The following is a 19,693-nucleotide window of genomic DNA, read 5'->3' as shown; positions in this document are numbered from 1 at the left end:
CGAGTTTACGAACTCTTCCGAAAAGCAAGTGCACACTTTTAAATATCTATTTCTCGAAGTGTATGCTTCGCATCATTAAGGATTAAGCACCGTTGGATACTGTGGTCTATTCTGGTTAATATATTGGCTTCTTCATCAATAGTTTCCATTATATCGCAAGTTGAAGGACAAGGACATACAAAATTGTACAGTTGCCTTAGTAAAAATAAATATTTGTATTTAAAAGCCATTTAAATTGTGCTAGGTCATGGTACAAGCGGTGATGTATTATTATAATAATTTATTATAAGGAGTACTTTTAAGCGTTAGATTTTTCCAAAAAATTGGGAACACGTGTTTCAAGAATAAAAAACGCAAAGGAAGATAGGCACCTAAATGTGAAGAAATGAACCAAAAGAAAAGCAAAATTTTGCCAAATATCGCGAGCCACTGGCTCAACGATAAAATTAGCTAATCAATAACATCATTTGAAGTTCTTTAAAAAGCAAGAAGTAACAAAACAAAGGGAAAGCAGTTGCTATAAGAAATAAAAGGAGTGTCAAAAATCAATGGACGGTTGGTGGCAGAAAATGTTTAGAGAATTAGAACGGATAACAAAATGCATGAAACAATGTTTTCTTGTTCCAAATTTGCATTAAATCGAGTGTGACCAAATTCAATAACAAAGTTTCGAAAAAAACTATTTTTAAGGTAAACTAATTTTACAAAAGGCTTAGGGAAACCTGTAATAAATACATAAGGGCACTTTATCCAAGATATAAAACACGAAAAGGATTCTAAGTAACGTCGGATACCTTTCTATTGCAGAACATGGTATCAGCTTTATTTTGACCGATTTCGTATCTGTACATTTCAACAGATCTACAGCAGGATTGTATAGAAACACGCTTGAACAGCTAATTAAAGAGAGAAGAATCTACCAAACTTCCCAGAACTGTAAACAAGTTAACTCGAGTTGGTCATGCCGTTAAAAAACTTGAAAAAAAACTTTAATTGTTTACTTTTCTCGAAAAATTTTGTACAACTTTTAGTCAAGTTAATCAACACTGTGGAAATTAAGACATTCATTTCTTTGCTTCCTCACTTTAATCATTAATTTGCTTAAATATGCTCGTTTCTGTTAGAAGCAAATTAATAGAAGTAGAGTGCAAACTCTTCAAATGACAACGAAATAAAGTGTGCACTTTCTTTTCGGAATATCCCTTAATTAATTTTTTGTCATAATCACAGCAACCACAGTTTATGTGACTTACACTCCACTACTATAGTAATGTTCAGTTTTGCAGATCCTTCTGAGTTTTTTGCTTCACACACATATATTCCCGCATCATTCCGATTCAGTTTCGTAAAATTAAGATTGGCACCGTCAGCATAAATTCGATGTTCTGCACCTCCATTGCTGATGGAAGTTGATGGTACCGGTAAGCCGTCCTTTGTCCAGCTGTATACAATTGACATTGGATTTGCGGCAGCGCTTATAGAAACTTGCAACGACTCTCCTTCAACTCCAACAGCGGTTGATGATGGAGGTGGATGAAATATAGGGGGATCTATGAAGACATAAACTGTTACAAATATATTCGGTACATACGATAAATTTTAGTTACAATGAATATTGAGAGTTACAGCCTCATGTACACTTCGTTGTAACGCTTCATTTGCACTCTGACATGTGTATACCACATCGTTCATTTCCTGGGTAATATTCACTTTAAATTCTAAAGTCGAAACAGTTCCACCCCACAGTCCAGGCTTGGAAGAGTTATTTATGCCTGCAAAAATAAAAGAGACAAACATTTTACTTATTGATTTCTAACTAAATATCTTGGTAATTCCAACATGATTTCAGAGATTTAAGATAGGGCATAAGCAATCTGTGAGATGATCTGAAGATTCATAAGTACTTATGTATGTGATGGAGAACATGTTCATTGACACCTTGTACGGCTGTCAGAGGTACTGATTAAGCAGCACAGTACTTTGCACAATACAGTACAGACAGTATATTTTCAATTCCCAATAACCAGGTAAAAGCATCAGAGTTGCATTTTACATGTTTTTGCATTCGAAGCTGGTTATAAATGTCAACCTTTGTTTATGTTTACGTTTTTTGTTTATTTACATTTGTTGCGGTTTTTTTTTCAAACATTTTACTAATTTATACAAAAAAAAATTCTTTTTACACGGAAATAAGAAAACTTTCCCGCACTAGGCGGCAATGATGGAGGTAAGTAATTATTGAATCAAAAGCTGGTAAAGTAAATTATTTTCCTTTTCAGTTAGAAGTTGGTAATAATCGCACACAAAACGAACAGCCAATACCGCCTATATTACCGCGGTTTTGCTGTTTCAACAGGCGCTATCATTCGCACAACGCGCAATGCTGGGAATAGCACAGGGCCAAACGCTGCCTCATCCGGTATGGTACTTCATGTATCTAATCGACCAACATCAAGTAATGCACATCAAAATAGTGGAGCGGTAGCAAAGAAATCCAATGCTATGGATTTCCCAGCTTTACCAACAACGGGAAAATCAAAAAAGAGTGCAACACCACGTAAACCAGTAGATGAAGATATGCTGCCATCTGGCGTTCATATTCCCTTGACACATATAGCTGCTAAACACGCACGCTCCTAAATGACTATGTTTCGGTAATGAATCAAAGCAATTTCCAAAAGCTGCAAACCGTACAAAAAGAAGAACTTGAAGTTAAAAATAGAAAAGCTGCAGATCAAGCAAATGCGCCAAAATTAACAGCTCAAGATTTTCCTTCATTGGGTGGTGGAGCGCCGGCAAAAGAAACTACCACCATGAATTTTCCCAGAATTGGGCAAAGGGACAAAATCAGTCAGAGAAAAAACTGCGTGAATTGGAGAACCGCAAAGCAAAGGTGGCACCACCATGATTTCATGATTTTTTGGTTAAGGCACCAATAACTGATGCCAATTGATATGGATAAGTAAAAATATGGTTATAACTATGGCGTTATAACTATGTCAACTTTGCCAGACCCTTTAGATACCAGTCATGGTTCAACTATATGGTTGGATTATATCTACAGCAATAACCATGGTACAATTAACTTATTAAGACAAAATGTTGGGTTCCTGAAGGCATCACAAGAAGGGGTTGTTCCTGATAATCTATTATACTTTGCATTTATTTTCAATACTCTCAATATTTTCTCCGTTAAAGTTTTTTACTAAATTACGAATAAAAATCTTCATACTAAATTCATTTTACATACATGTTATTATTATCGTTACATTAAAATATATACATCGAACTTTTTGTAAGAGTCTTTGTTTTACTATATATAGGGTATCCTCAATCATTGACTTGTCTCAACATGGTCTTTGCTCGGGTAAATCTACCGTGACTAACTTGCTTGTGTTCACAACTCATGTGCTGAACGAATTTAAGGTTAATAGCGAAATTGATGTAATTTATACTGATTTTATTAAAGCTTTTGATAAAGTTTCCCATTCACTTCTTCTGTTCAAACTCGATCGTTTTGGTTCCTGCCTTTGTTTCTATCTTGGATATCTTCATAGTTGATGCAAAGAAAACAAACAGTTATATTCAATAACCATAGGTCAGAAGCTATATCTTACTTCTGGTGTTCCTCAAGGCAGCCACCTTGCTCCAGTGCTGTTCATTAACGACCTTCCAAATGTTTTGAAGTACTGGAAGCCGCTAAAGTACGCTGATGATGTCAAACTTCGTATGCCTATCCGCTCACCTGTGGATAGATTAAATCTACAAACGGATCTGAATAGCCTAGTCGAATGGTGTAGTGTAAATATAATGTCACTAAACCTGTCGAAGTGCAAGTTCATGTGCTTTACAAGGAAATCATACCAATCCTACTAGTATATGATTGATGATTACACAATTAACCAAGTCATTAGTTTTGTAGACCTTGAGATTACGATGGACCCTAAACGCGACTTTAAATTGCACATAGAAGATTGCGTGAACAGACACAAAGGGACTTTGGCGTTCGTCAAACGATGGTCTAAAGAATTCGGTGATCCATATATTACTAAAACTCTCTTTATATCTTTGGTGCGGCAGATATTAGAATACGCCTCGATAATCTGGAACCCTCGTTACCAGACGCACGGCGACAAATTAGAGTCGGTTCAAAAGCAATTACTGATTTTTGCGCTAAGGGACTTACCATGGGACCCCTCAAGGTATCTTCCTCCCTACTCCTGCCGTTTAAAACTTATTCAGCTCCCTACGTTACGGAGTCGTAGGGAGATGGTAGGTGTGTTATTTGTAGTAAAACTTATTAGAAGAATGGTAAATAGCTCTTTTCTGCTCGGTGAAATTTTATTTAATGTTCCCTTTAGACCATCTAGATATTTCAACCGCTTCATATAAGCACATGCAGATCGAATTTTAAAATGCACGAACCTCTTCGTTGTCTGTGTACTGACTTCAAATAAGCACTGCAAAAACATTGATACGTGTGACTCCCTCTACGTAATAAAAAAATATCTGCTGACTACCTTATATACGCAATGATTTGGGTGGGTGGCTTGGAATTACGTCCTTTCCAACCTCCCACACATCGCAGCCCTACTTGTTGTGTGTCAAATATACACCGGCCGCTCGAAATCACGTCCATTCCGACCGCACTAATAATCAATTCCCGTTGCTCGGCATCATAGTCCATCCCGACAACTTATTTAATAATGTATATACATATTTTATAATATAATTGTGTTCAATTTGTATGCTTCTGTAATTTATCTGTAACCCATACTATATTTAGTCTGATTAATTGTTAAATTTGTAGACTAATAAATCAATAAATAAATAAATATGTACTTAAATATATAAATGATAAATTTTAAGGGTAGAGTAGCTATTTCTTCTGTTGTAGATTATTTGATTTAATTTGGTGTCAACCTAGCTATTACAACTTGCACAGGCCAAAGCCTTTTTTGTTTCCTCTATAGAACTAGAAAAAAATCCCGAAACAGTCCAGAAACGATCCCAAAATAGTCAAACAATGATAGTGCAAACAGTGGGGCAAAAATGAAAAAGCAGATTAAGATCCAGTTTGTGGTATTCTGCTTTTCACTTTTTTAAGGCAGAAATACATTCGCACGGCTTGCAAACCACTGCCGTGAGCCAACTCTGTTTTAGAAAATAAAGTCCGCTAGAAAAAACATTTAACAATAGCGATAGCATTTCCAATCTCATTTTAATACTTTAAAATAACGACCTTAGGCAGATAAAATAATAACTATATACTTCCTAAAAAGTTGTATATTGTTTACATTAAACTGGAACTTACATTCAATACATAAATATATATATATAAAGATGCATACAATACAAAACAGTCCCTTATTTATATATTACAAACAAAATTAATGTTGTGACCATTGGATATTTTTCAAATCAATAGGTAATGGAAACATTTCACGTAAACATTCGACATATTTGATCCATTTATCGGCAATATAATCACCCTCTTCAATGATGGTAGAACGACCAATACCAAACCTATTAACAATAAATTGTGATGCTGAAGTACATGCTAAGCCACTAGACAATGCCACATCTTTTAAGGCCATCAGTAATGATTCATCCTCAACAAAAGCAAATTATAAATTTAAACAACCACTATAAGTTTGCTCTGGATCACAATTACATACAACATGTGATAATCTTGAAGTGATGCGATCATGTAAACGTTGCGAAAGAAACTGTATACATTTCTTTCATATTCCATTTCTTTGAGTGCGAGATCACATACAGCACCAAATCAGTACAGGTACAGTACCACTACGTAGACCACGCTCTTGTCCACCACCACTCTGTATATACCGTGGGTCAATACCCTTTTGGACCATATAATTTATGGCCAGATATTGACATTAAATCAATATTCATTGTATTAATTGGAATTTTGCCAACTGCTTGTGCTGCGTCGGTGTGAAAGAATATATTTCGTGAACGGCAAAGAGCTCCTATATCAGCAAACCAACTTTTACTAGTTAACATTGTGAATCAAACTAAGTGTGATATCTTCTGCATATACGTCAAAATTCCAAAGTGATTGGATCACCTGATTTGTAATTGACTATCGCTGTCTCATTCTGTATCTCTTTCTATCACCCGCTGAAGATAACCGGCCCTATGCGCCCCCATATTGAACACCCTGTCAAAACGCTAAAAAGTAGCCATATTGAACATCCTGTCAGGCAGTTAACAGATAAGATATCACACTTACGGTGTTATTATATATAACACAAAGCGACGCGAGGAGTCACTTTCACCCAAGTGAAACCATATCATATAAGAACATTCATTCACGTCAGTGACTCTCGGTGACTGCAGGTGATTGTCTTAGGTTTTTTCGTATTATATAGCGACGCAAAGTGTCACGAACACTCATTTTTGCTGTCAAAATATTCACTTGCTTCTGGGTCGCGTTTGCTTCATACACTTCGCTTATTTATTGTCGGTTTTTTTTATAATTTTTGAGTAAAAACTGAACAATATTAACATTTCGTGAGAAAAAAGATTGAAATTTTCCATAGACAGTCGATAAAGGTTATATTTAGAGCTTCGTTCAATGTGGATGCATATTTCTTCAAATTTTACAGGAATAAAAAAAGCAATACCTCTAAAAATTATAGCCAGGGACCCAAATTGTTATTGCTTTTGTAATAAAAGTCCTTCAGAAAAAGTTAATGGTGGTATGGCCTAGAATGTTCAATGTGGTCATATTAAATCGTTCCCGATATGGTCGAGCTTGTACCTTAATGGTGCTTGTTACCGGAACATACCGGATATATATTCGTTAAAGGATTATCAACAGCGATAACACTCCCCGATACCTTCGGTGAGTTTCTTTATCGCTACAACAACAATTGGCTATGGTTTTTCGATAACAATTTTCTATTACTAGTAGCAAAAAACCCTACAGGTTTCAAATCCAGATATTTACGAGAGTGAATTGGTAAAACATTTGTTTCATTTGGACGAACCGTATCATAGTTATGGGGTCGCACTTTTATTCTGTTCTTAAAAAATAGAAGTCCGGATTTCACTTTTATTTTCGGCCTTATAAAACAAATGTCCGGATTTTATTTTTTTTTTGTAGATTTTTTTGAAAAAGGATGCATGATTCGTCATGAAAATGCTATTGGTATCCCGTACACTTTCACAAAGGGAACGTTTTAACCGGACTTTTACGAGTCAACAAAAAAAGATACCTATTAAAATGAGACTGATTAGAACTAACAGTTATACTATGATTTTGTCACTGTTTTATGTCAAAAACAAATTATGAGTAATGGGAAAATAATAATTTTATTGTGGATTTTTAATAACTATAATAACTATAATTCCGTGCTACTTTTTTTTAAATTTTCTTATTAATCAATGATTCTGCTGATTCTAGAACAACGTAGTAAATTAAGCCACAAAGGTGTATCGCAAATTATCTGTCTCGTCGGCAAACATCGATACAATTAAGGTACGCAACATCTAAGCACAGAAGAATTAAACAAGGGGTACCACAGGGTAGTGTCCAATCCTCGCTTCTGTTTAACTTCTACATATCGAATCTCCTTTCGCCACCAGAAAGAGTTACCATTCTATCCTACGCCAATGACTGCACGATAAAGGCTACAGGTCCCGGTCCACCCGTCGATGAGCTAGGTAACAAAATAAAAAACCATTTCTTTATTTAAAACATGGACGCGCCAAATGTCGACCATATTGAACATCCACGTCGATGGCATCACGCTACCGTCTGTCTTACACCCAAAAATCCTAGGTGAGACGTTCGATCAGGATCTACATTTGGGAGAGCATGCAACCGAAATTATCCCTACAATCCAGAGCCGTAATAAAATCCTCGATTCTCTTGCCGGCAACACTTGGGGTAAAGATAAAAAAACGCTCATTACCACTTACAAAATAATTGGCCGGTTTCTTGCATGATACGCGTCCCCGATATAGTCGCCAAGCCTAAAGGCTACTCACTGGAAGAAAATAGAGGCCTGCCAAAATACTGCCCTCATAACCGCTACGGGCTGTCTTCTTATGTCCCCAGAACACCATCTACATAATGAGGTGAGAGTACTCCCCATTAGGAAGAGAAATGAAATGCTAACCAAACAGCTTCTGTTGAATACCCAGAAACCTGGGCATCCCAACAGACATCGGCACCTGAGAACACACCCGTATGAAGCAAAAAAACACAAAGAGATCCTCAGAGATATCCACAAACAGGCGTCGGACCTCTATGCCAGGAATTGCCCGGAAAATCCGGCACTCAAAGAAAAATTCCCAGAACTAGCAGAGGAAGTACTCACTCTCCCTAGGGAAATGCGTGTCACTTCGATCTGGGTACTGTAACAGGTTAAACTCTGCAGAACACCTTTCTGCGTTGGAAGTCTTCGGCTGCATGTGGGATCAAAATTAAATGCGTGAAAAATCCCTTTGTAGACAAAACTTTTTTCAGTGCACAACATTACAACAACCACATGAAATTTGCCAACTTCAACTGTAAATATCTACGGACAGAGATAACATTTTTATTTTCCGGCTTCGGATTATTGTTGTCGAGGTCACGCGTTTTTTGACAGATCTCTCGATATTTTTGGAGGCGTATTAGCAGTCAAACCCTGTTCTGGACTTCTACCAGAAATTTTGTTTGCCGTAAAAAATTTTAGCTTTTATATTGTGAGAAAGAACAGGTTAACGTTACAAAGAGTGTAGCGATAATAACTGCAATGAGGCTGTGCCTAGGGAAGCTTGAGCGCAGCCCATACGGCCATAGTGGTATTAGCTTCAAGGCGCATGGTACCAAAATTGCAGCTGTAGTGCAAGGTCGCAACAAAATCCTCAAATCGATTGCCGGCAGTACTTGGAAAAGAGATAAGGAAACATGCAAAATTCAACCGCAACTCGTAGCCAGTTTTATTAAGTACACACACTCGAAGAGGCTGCAAGCCCGCCACAACACTGCCCCGGAATTTTCCATGTCGCACATATTTCTATACTATATATAAACTATAGTTATGAACAGCTCAATATAAAAGAACATATTGGATAATAAACAAGTAATTGGTTTTAAAAACATTGAAACAATCAATATTGAAATGTTGTCTTTTTTACAATTGTCAGGTGTTTCGCTGAAATATTGACATCTCGTTGAAACGATGTTATTCCGAAAAAATTGCACTGCAAAGTTTTCCGAAATAACAAAATTAATTAGTGTTTGTACTGTCTACGTATTTGGTTTGACAGTCTCAGTGAATACGTAGTGACTACGTAAGAGGACAAACGCGAATACGTAAGAGGACAAACGCGAATACGTAAGAAGTTATAAAATACGGATTCTGGGTGAATGTGAATGTGAGTGAATGTTTGCGTCGCAGTCACTCACATTCACTAAGAAATTCGTATTTTATAACTTCTTACGTGTTCGCGTTTGTCCTCTTACGTAGTCACTACGTATTCACTGCGACTGCCAAACCCAATACGTAACCAGTATAGCCACTTATTACTTTTGTTATTTCGCAAAACTTTGCAGTGCAATTTTTTCGGAATAACATCGTTTCAGCGAGCTGGCAATATTGCAGCGAAACACCTCACAAGTGTAAATACATAAAAAACAATAGTAAAAGATTTCAATAATATTGATTGTGTTTTTAGAAGTGCCGAATATTAACCAGTAGCTTGCTAGGGTGTCGGTTTACCGCAAATCAGCAAAAACGTAAAAGGTTTTTGATATGCTCTTTTGTATAACTATTTAATAATAGCTTTACTCGGAGTACGTTGTAACGCCCGAGATCGAATGAATGTTGCGTTATTTTTTCTGTTTTGTTTGTTGATAATTTAATTTATTGATCTGTAAATTGAATTTAATTTTGTACGCATATTTGATGAAACTTTCTGTTAAAACATTTTATTCTTGTATCTTATTGTATGCATGTGGGTGCACAATAGAGATATACGCCGCCGACAAACGCCGCCGCCGATTTTGGTCGTTTTTCGCACGCCGCCGCCGAATGTCAAAAATATCGGCGTGGCGGCGCGGCGTCCGGCGCGTTACTATATTTTCTACTCGTTTAAGACTGTTTAGGCCATTTATTGTTCATGTCGAAAATTGGTCGGATATGGTCGAAAGTGGTATCAACGGATGCGCATCACTGCCAGTTATAAGAAACTAATTGCGATATTTAACTCTTTATAACTATTCAAAAGTTATTTGAAAAAAACAGGCGCTTTCGATGTCAGCTTAACACGGATTTTGCATCACCCAATTCAGCAAGTTATTAAAACAAAATACTAAAAGAAAAGTTATATAATAAATTTATATGCTCACTTTGCATTTTTGAAAAAATTAATAATGAACAATTAATTCAAATAAAATGACCCAAGGCGGACATGTTTTTAAATTGTCCTCAAGAATAAGCGAAATCATTGATGCAAAATCCTTTAGTAGGTTCTAGGGAAATAAACACTTCTTTGAAATGATTCTTACCTCACACTTAAGTTGAGGATATATGTACGTATGAGAGAGGTTTGAAAAATCACTTGGGCTTTCACTCAAACATCTATTGTTTATTTACGAAACTATACAATAGCGTCTGAAATGTTAATCTTGATTTTCACACTTCATCCTTCAATACCCAGGTCTCTCGGTTTGACATTTCCTAAAGTTGGCGGCCCTATCCAAAACTAGTCCCTTGGAGTGAATCACATTGATTATAGCCTATCAATCAAGTTTAAATATCACCTACACGTTACGGCTCCTTTTACAATTGTGAATACGTAGGCACATATATCTACCAGGTGAGGTTTTGTCCTTCGCAAGAACACTCAAAGTGGTGAAGCAAAAGCTTTCCCAAGACAGTGGAACTAATGACCGTGTGTGATACTACCCTAACGTAGTGGACAGTCGAGCTTGTCTGAAAACTGAAGCTACGCGGTCATCCATAATGAGCTCCTATATCGTAAGGCCGGAAAACAGTAGTTAACAACTTTCAACTTAAAATCCGTCGACTTTCATTCTAAATTTGATTTAACGAAGACTATTGAAATCAATGTTGTGAACACAAACGTCTGCAATCTTTGGACTACATTTGAAAAATTTTATCCAGGGTCCTTGTAAAATTTTAATTGTGTAGATGCGCCGAGGATTATTCGGATTTCCACCCATGACGCAATGACATCCACTTAGACTGCTTATGATTTCGAGGGCGTCATCTTTGGCCGGATAGTCATTCCCTAACGTTTCAAAGTGTAGCTCGGCAGCATAGCGCGACAAAAGCATCCGTTGGAAAGTCTTCGGAGCTACACCTAGGGCTTCTAGGAAAGTGACGTCGACGAAGGCATGAGTTCGAAGTCGCAGTCCTATAGCTTCTGTACTGGCATATGGTGTGAGGCTCAGGAGGCGTGGTAGCGACTGGTGGTAGGGATTCCTACTGTTCGCACATCGGAAATTTTAGCTCTTAAAAACAGCCGAAAAAACTGGAGGCCACGATAGTCATGAGTATTAACAGATCATTCATAGCAACCCTAAGTCGCCTTTATGCGTGACCGCCAAGGAGCGACAAATGATTTAAAGAAATTGTGTTCGCGACGATTATTAGGAGTTAACCCTAGGTGAAACCACGCTTTGCACGAGATATACAGACAAAAGTGTGACTATTTTATGTATCTCTATTTCTTTTCAGCAGACGCAGCAGTACCAATTCCAAAGACCGGGGTTAGGTTCGAAGCCTATCTGGAGCATGCGAACGAGGGACAATCCCTTCGCAAGGAGCTACTCCTGAAAATTTTTGAGCGGTCTGCGAGATTTTGATGCAAAAACCCCGGATCTTTCCGAAATGGCCAACACGTTGATTTCCTTAAATACATATAAACAAAACCTTTCCTGGATATTATTTTTTAAAATAGAAAAATCAAGCTTTTAAAGTAAGAACACTGGCGTACGCCGGCAAGCCGCCTACGCCGCCGCCGCCGATAAAGTGATCGGCGTAAACCTCTAGTGCACAATAGTTTTGGTTTATTCGTTCGGTGCAAAGATAAACAAATTTTTTGGTGTTCCAACTCTAGAGCAAGCAACATATAGCTGGCCATGGGAAAAGCACAGACAACAGTAAGCGATTGTCCTTGTGCTTTGTTGATTGTAATTGCAAAAGCAAGGCGTACAGGAAACTGTAAGCGCTTAAAGTTGAATGGCAAATCTGTAGGAATCATTGGGATTCGTGGTATGAGCACATCTTCAACTTTGCTTTTACCGCTGATGATTGTTGCTTCGGTTACATTCGGCATTAATTTCTAATCGCAAAGTCTGGTTCCATTGCACAATTTTGGTGGGTTTAAATTCCAAAGAAGCATGATTGGTGAGCCAATTTTGAAAGTTGATGTATGCGCAGGCATTCCTTTTGGTTCTTAGGAGTTTAGAAATTCGTTTGGCTAATTCACAATTTTATCTTCATCTGTAACTGTGTCAATCGATTTATATTTCGTCACTTCACCAGGAAATTGGTTTTGAATGCGATCATTGATTTTGTTAACATGATCATTTTTGGGAGCTAAGATAGTTCGTTCGCATAGCCAAAAAACAAAAACATTTAAATTTAAAATTCTTAATTCTTAAATATGAAAAACTTTCGTCTTGATCGAAGAAACCTAGAGCCAAAATTTGGCGATGATTGAAGTATGGCAAACACGTTTTCATAGGGAACACACACACAGAATTTCATTTTTATAGAAGATGTAGATAGACTGAAGCTAAACAATTTTTTTAACGGCGGCAGATTACTAAACCTCAAAAAGGCATAACAGCCAAACTCAGCAACGCAGTCAAACTTTAGGTGTTAAAATAATTTAAGTTTGTACGGCAACCATAGTTTTCCCCCATTCCACATTTTACTGGAGGTGTTAGGACTTAACGTCACATAGCTCCTTACCAATTTTCATTATCCTACCATTACGACATCCAGATATATGCAGTATAATATATTCCATTTGTATGGGAGGTGCCACGCCCCTGTTCCCAATTCCATATTTTCTTGGTGGTTTTAGGGGATGACCTCATATAACTTCTTACTGAATTTCAATGTTCTGGCATGTATACCTTCAAAGTTATTCAGTACTAAAGACTCCATTTGTATGGGAGGTGCCACGCCCCTTTTATATATCGAAATTATTTTTAGCCTAAAACCTTCTCGTTGATCGAAGGAACCTATAACCAAAATTTGGTGATGATTGAAGTGTGGGAAATACGTTTCCATAGCGAAAATACACACACACAGGATTTGATTTTTATATATGGAGTATTCCATCCCATTTTCCAATTTTGAACCCGACCCCTTTAGAACTGGCTGAAAGTTTTTATTCTTTTTCTAGCTTACGAAAAACGTTTTTCAGAATTTTTTCAAATTTTTTCATCCAACTCAAAAAAAGTTATGAATTTTTAAAAAAACACCGTTTTTGTTTTCAAAGTGCTATAACTTTTTTAAAAATTGACCGTTTGGGATCTTTTTTTTAAATTTGTTTTTAAATGTACTTTTCGGAAAAAATACAAAAAAATGTTTAAAGTTTTTTTGTAATTTTTCAGTTTTTCGAGATTTTTCGAATTTTGCCATTTTTTTTCTCATAAAAAACTTCAATCAATTCTGCAATCATCCCCACTAATTCCGGAGTGGGCCGATTTTTTTTATATTTTTTTTATTTTTTATTCATTTTAATCGTAGATTACCATAATATATAAAGAAAAGAATACTTAAAAATCATTTTCTTACATTTTTTTGTTATATAAATAAAATTGATAAAAAAAAAAATTTTTTAGTGGGTATGATTGCAGAATTGATTGAAGTTTTTTATGAGAAAAAAAAGCGAAATTCGAAAAATCTCGAAAAACTGAAAAATAAAAAAAATAAACTTTAAAAATGTTTTTGTACTTTTTCCGAAAAGTACATTTAAAAGCAATTAAAAAACAAGATCCCAAACGGTCAATTTTTGAAAAAGTTATAGCATTTTGAAAACAAAAAACGGTGTTTTTTTTTTAAATTCATAACTTTTTTTGAGTTGGATGAAACAATTTGAAAAAATTCTGAAAAACGTCTTTCGTAAGCTAGAAAAAGAAGAAAAACTTTCAGCCAATTCTAAAGGGTTCGGGTTCAAAATTGGTCGAAATGGGATGGAATACCCCATATATAGATGGAACATTCCGTGGAAATTCCGAAGGCAGTGTTTTGGTAGGCTTGCTGCCTTTTCGAGTAGTGTTCTTAAATTAAACTGGCTGCGAGTAGAACATAAGTTTATTAGAGAACAGCATCGTCAAGTCTTTAATGTACATAAGTGGAATATATATTTCATTAGACGCTATTTTGTTCTAACAGCATCATGAAGCTGAACCCTTTATTGACGATTTTGATCCTAAAATTATTTACACTGTAGACTCGGAGCTTGATGCTGACAGCCCGCAATGTCTGATACTACACTCACAGGTGACGGATGCTATAGTAGTGTGCAATTTTATGAAACAAAAGGGTGTGGAAGTTAGCTACGAATTAAAACAAAAACTTTTAGAATTTATTTGCTTTTACAATAACGAAGAACTTTTTTTTTTTTTTTTTTTGCAGATGCATGTGAGCGTAATCGTAAATTATGGAAAGATGGTGAGTTAGTTGAGCAACTATTTGGAGAATTACAACCAAAAGCAGCCAAATCATATGCAGCGCGTATAAGAGGCATGGCTAAGTATTTTCAGGAAAAAGCTAATTTTTATATTTATTACAATGTTTTGTTGTTGTTGTTGTTGGTAAAATAATAGGGCTTCGTTTCATCCAAAGGGCGTGACTATTCAATAGTTGTTATTGTGATTGCAGAACAGTCCACAGGCCCAAGTGGCTTTTACGATTATGGGCAAATCCCGGTTCCACCGGAAATAGCATTTTAGTTATAGTATGAACTCCTTTGAAGTTTTTTTTTACCTCCATTTTAGTCACAGCACCTTCTTTGTTGTTGTTGTATTAACGGTAAAGACACTGTTGTTGTTGTTGTATATATATTGTCCAATAGGTGCGACCGATCAAAAATTGTCATCAATGGCCTCTAACGTGAGCCCAAGGAAACTTGCTGTTTGTGGAACATAGTGAGAGGGGTATTAGAGGCGTTGGTTCCACATTACAATTGAAGACATGGTTAATGTCATGTGGGGACACATAGCAAGAAGGACATATGTACATTTTATATGTTGGGGTTGATTCTGGATAGGTAAGAGTTTAACCTGTTACAGTACACAGATCGAAGTTGAGCTAGAGTGACGCGCGTTTCCCTAGGGAGAGTGCTTTCCTCCTCTGCTAGTTCTGGGTATTTTTCTTTAAGTACTGGATTCGCCGGGAAAATCCTGGCAGAGGTCCGACGCCTGTTTGTGGATATCACTGAGGACCTGCTTGTGCTTTCTTGCTTCATACGGCTATATTATCAGGTGCCGTATTTTCTCATAATGCTTCCGGAGATGAATCCTTAAGCCCCTTGGCGGTGTAGGCTCATAAATGAGATGTCTGTTGGGATGCCCATGTTTCTGGGTATTCAACAAAAACTGTTTAGTTAGCATTTCATTTCTCTCCCAAATGGGGAGTACTTTCGCCTTATTATGTAGATGGTGTTCAGGGGACATAAGACATCCCATAGCGGTTCTGAGGGCAGTATTTTGGCAGGCCTGTATTTTCTTCCAGTGAGTAACCTTTAAGCTTGGCGACCATATCGGGGACGCGTAGCGTAGTAGTAGTGTAATGAGTATTTCTTTGTCTTTACCCCAAGTGCTGCCGGCAAGAGATTTGAAGATTTTATTGCGGCCTTGGATTTTAGGAACAAATGCGGTTGCATGCTCTCCAAAATATAGATCCTGATCGAACGTAACACCTATAATGTTTGGGTGTAAGACAGTCGGTAGCGTTATGCCATCGACGCGAATGTGCAATATGGTCGACATGTGGCGCGTTCATGTTGCAAATAAGCTCGCCGATGATTTGGTTGGTGACAATGCCAGGTTTCGCAAGGCGAAAAAACTGGAGAGATCAGGAGATAGTTGTTTATTTTATTACCTAGCTCATCGATGGATGACTCGGGACCTGTAGCCATTATCGAAAAGTCATTGGTGTAGGATAGAATGGTAACTCCTTCTCATGGCGAAAGGAGCTTCGATATGTAGAAGTTAAATAGAAGCGGAAATAGGATACCACTCTGTGGTACCCCTTGTTTAATTCTTCTGGGTTTAGATGTGGCCTTCCTGAATCGCACCGATGCTTGCCGACGAGGCCAATAATTTGCGATACACCTTTGAGGCTCGAAATAGTTCACTAGGTTGTTCGAGAATCTGCAGAACTACCAATTTATAAGAAAATTAGAACGGAGGTATAATTATTATAGTTATTAAAAATTATATCCGGTATGTTCCGGTAAGAAGCACCATTAATGTACAAGCTGTACCATGTCGGGTATGATTTATAATGACCACATTGAACCTTCCAGACCATACCACCAATAATTTTTTCTGAATGACTTTTATTACAAAAGGAATAACAGTTTGGGTCCCTGACTATAATTTTTATAGGTTTCGCTTATGATTTTTTTTTATTCCTCTAAAATTTAACGAAATATGCATCCACATTGAACCAAGCTCTAAATATAACATTTGTCAGCTGCCTATGGAAAATTTCAATCCTTTTTTCACGAAATGTGAAGATTCTTCAGTTTTTACTCGAAAATCATAAAAAAAAACGACATTAAAAAAGTTAAGTGAATGAAGCAAACGCGACCCAGAAGCAAGTGAATATTTTGACAGCAAAAATGAGTGTTTGTGACACTTTGCGTCGCTATATAATACGAAAAAACGTAAAACAATCACCTTCAGTCACCGATAGTCACTGAGAGTCACCGAAGTGAATGAATTCTCTTATATGATACGAATTTGGTTTCACTTGGGTGAAAGTGACTCTTCGCGTCGCGTTGCGTTATACATAATAACGCCGTTAGTTTGATTCACAATGCTAGTTAATTTTCTCTTTTATTTTCCGGTTTGTTGGCAAAAATTACAAGTGACATTTTTCTTTTTCCATTGCTTTTGACAGAAGAAATTGAAAGAACGATTGACAGTCTATGGACAATCCGCACAAACAAAATACACAGGAGGGTTGCATCTTCACTTATACTTCTACCTGGTAATTGTATCATGGTCCATAGTTATTATATCATGTTATCAAAAATAAAAGTACAAAATAATTATTTTTGAAGACTCAAAAAAAGAAAAAATTTACAAAAATAGTTTCGGATAAATCAAAAAAATATTCATTGGGAAAAATTATTTTGAAAGCCTTTGAATTCGAATTTGTATGACACCAACATTTCGAAATGTAAGTTTTTTGGCAAGAGGACAACGATATAAATTATAATTAGTTACTATTTAAATAAACGAAAAAGTACTTACCTTCTATAGGAATACCGTTCTTCCACCAAGTCAGCTTTGCAGGTGGATTGCTTGAGCTTGAATCGCAAATTATAGTCGCTTCCATGTCAGGCTTTAGCTCTTCAGGCTCGACCCGTATTTTAACAGTTTCCGGCGCAACTACAAAAAAATTAAATTAATTTAAAATATTTTTATAACTTGACTAGAAAGTACCCGGCTTACGTTGTTACGCCGAAAACACTAAATATATTGAATTTTTTCTATTTTAGTAGGTATAATTTTAAAAATATACATATACATATACAATATTTCCTGTATATTTTCTGCTTGGAATATAATAATGTACTACGCTCTCTCCAAGAAATGCAAACACTTTTATATTCGTCAACGTTATAAACAATTGGTTTATTTACAACTTTGAAAGAAAAAAAAAAAACGAAAAAAGATACTTCAAATAACATTAGGTAAATATGTAAGTAATTTGGATTGTGGAACGTAAAAAATTGGTACATAAAGTAAGGTAAATTTTCTTCATTAATTAAAAAAACTGGCGGCCACCGTGGTGTGATGGTAGCGTGCTCCGCCTATCACACCGTATGCCCTGGGTTCAACTCCCGGGCAAAGCAACATCAAAAATTTTTAGAAATAAGATTTTTCAATTAGAAGAAAATTTTTCTAAGCGGGGTCGCCCCTCGGCAGTGTCTGGCAAGCGCTCCGATTGTATTTCTGCCATGAAAAGCTCTCAGTGAAAACTCATCTGCCTTGCAGATGCCGTTCGGAGTCGGCATAAAACATGTAGGTCCCGTCCGGCCAATTTGTAGGGAAAAATCAAGAGGAGCACGACGCAAATTGGAAGAGAAGCTCGGCCTTAGATCTCTTCGGAGGTTATCGCGCCTTACATTTATTTATTTTTTTTTTAATTAAAAACTTCCGTAAATACAACATTCTTTGTTAACACGCCTATTTAGCTTCACTTATATGTATGTTTGTAACTCTCTAGGCTAGGCGCGCCACAAATCACAAAAGAAAATTTGGCAATATGCATGTAAACAGTAGATCAGCTGTTTTGATGACGTATGCATATACCCTTTTCATTTAGCCGCGCTTTGATATACGAATATTTGACGTTATTTGTAAAATTTTAAATTAAATAATCATATTAAAAATGCGTTGTGCGGTGTTTGGATGTAACATCAACAATAAGAAAACCAGTGAAAACTAACGGAGATTTTTTCATTTTCTGAAGAATGCAGTAGTGGCTAAAAATGGCTTCCCATTCCATTCAAAGTGACTCCTCTTTATGAAAAGTACTTAAAGTCTTTCTTTGATTAAACAAAATAACTAAATAAGTTTAAATACATTCATTTAAATAAATAGTATGTTGAATCACCTTACTATAGACCTACATAAACTAATTTACATCTACTCCCTATTTAATTTAATTGTACCAACACTATTTGATCATGTTCCGAACACAGATAAGTTATTGCACTCCGAAAATTGAGCAAAGATTTAAACCAATAACAAACAAACATATTTTGATACATAACTAGTAATGTTTTTTGTTGCTTTGAGAGAAACCGTTCTTATTACACTTATGCTAAACAAGTTCAGCTACCGCTAAATCAGGTGATGGTACAGCTGTTAAGCTATACAACTAAACATACATACTATTTAACTGGCAACAATTGGGGATGCTATGTTTTTGTTTTCATATGAAAAATCAACCACCGCTAGTTCAATTGTAAATACATGGCAATTCAATTGCAGAGCGAGCTATAACTGTGTTTTCTTTTACATCTATAGACGTTTACGCTTAAACTTTATATGGACTGCTAAGCTTCAAACTTTAAATACTCCTCTGAAATTGCTGCGCATAAAATTAGTACTACTAACTAATACGAATCATACTCAGATGTAACTGAAAAATGTGTCTATGTTTCACCTCTACACTAATTATATGTATCTATCACCTCATAAAATGGTGAGTGTCCACATTTTTTTTTTTTTTTTTTTTGCGGGGAGGCCTAATGCACCATAATTGCTGCCGTCGCAGCAACCGTGTGTCCGTAGACTAAAAACAGCCCCGTTCTGGAACCGTCGCCCACCCCGGCACCACTTTCGCATTACTTCAGGGTGGCGTTCCATATTTCTCATTTTTTAAGAGCCTACTGTTGTCCCCGCGTCCAGGTTCCCGCTATTTGCTCTGAGTGTCCATTTAAT

At 36.5% G+C, this 19,693-nt stretch overlaps 1 protein-coding gene and 1 pseudogene across 5 annotated transcripts in view; both read right to left on the bottom strand.

Moving 5' to 3' along the window:
- sns (sticks and stones) overlaps positions 1-19,693 on the bottom strand; it is a 1,009,476-nt gene that overhangs the window by 276,900 nt on the left and 712,883 nt on the right. For all 5 annotated transcript variants that reach the window (XM_067773057.1, XM_067773055.1, XM_067773053.1 and 2 more), the window contains 3 exons: positions 17,492-17,629; positions 1,608-1,772; positions 1,254-1,550 (listed from right to left, as the gene is read on the bottom strand). In XM_067773057.1, the coding sequence (XP_067629158.1) occupies positions 1,254-1,550; positions 1,608-1,772; positions 17,492-17,629 (600 nt within the window). The remainder of the gene's footprint in view (positions 1-1,253; positions 1,551-1,607; positions 1,773-17,491; positions 17,630-19,693) is intronic.
- LOC137243053 (cysteine desulfurase, mitochondrial-like) lies at positions 5,391-6,027 on the bottom strand (annotated as a pseudogene).

Source organism: Eurosta solidaginis, chromosome 3, assembly GCF_040869045.1.
Source record: "Eurosta solidaginis isolate ZX-2024a chromosome 3, ASM4086904v1, whole genome shotgun sequence".
Classification (NCBI taxonomy): Eukaryota; Metazoa; Arthropoda; class Insecta; order Diptera; family Tephritidae; genus Eurosta; species Eurosta solidaginis.
The sequence above is the reverse complement of the archived record's forward strand: the minus strand, read 5'-3'. Positions and strand labels throughout refer to the sequence as shown.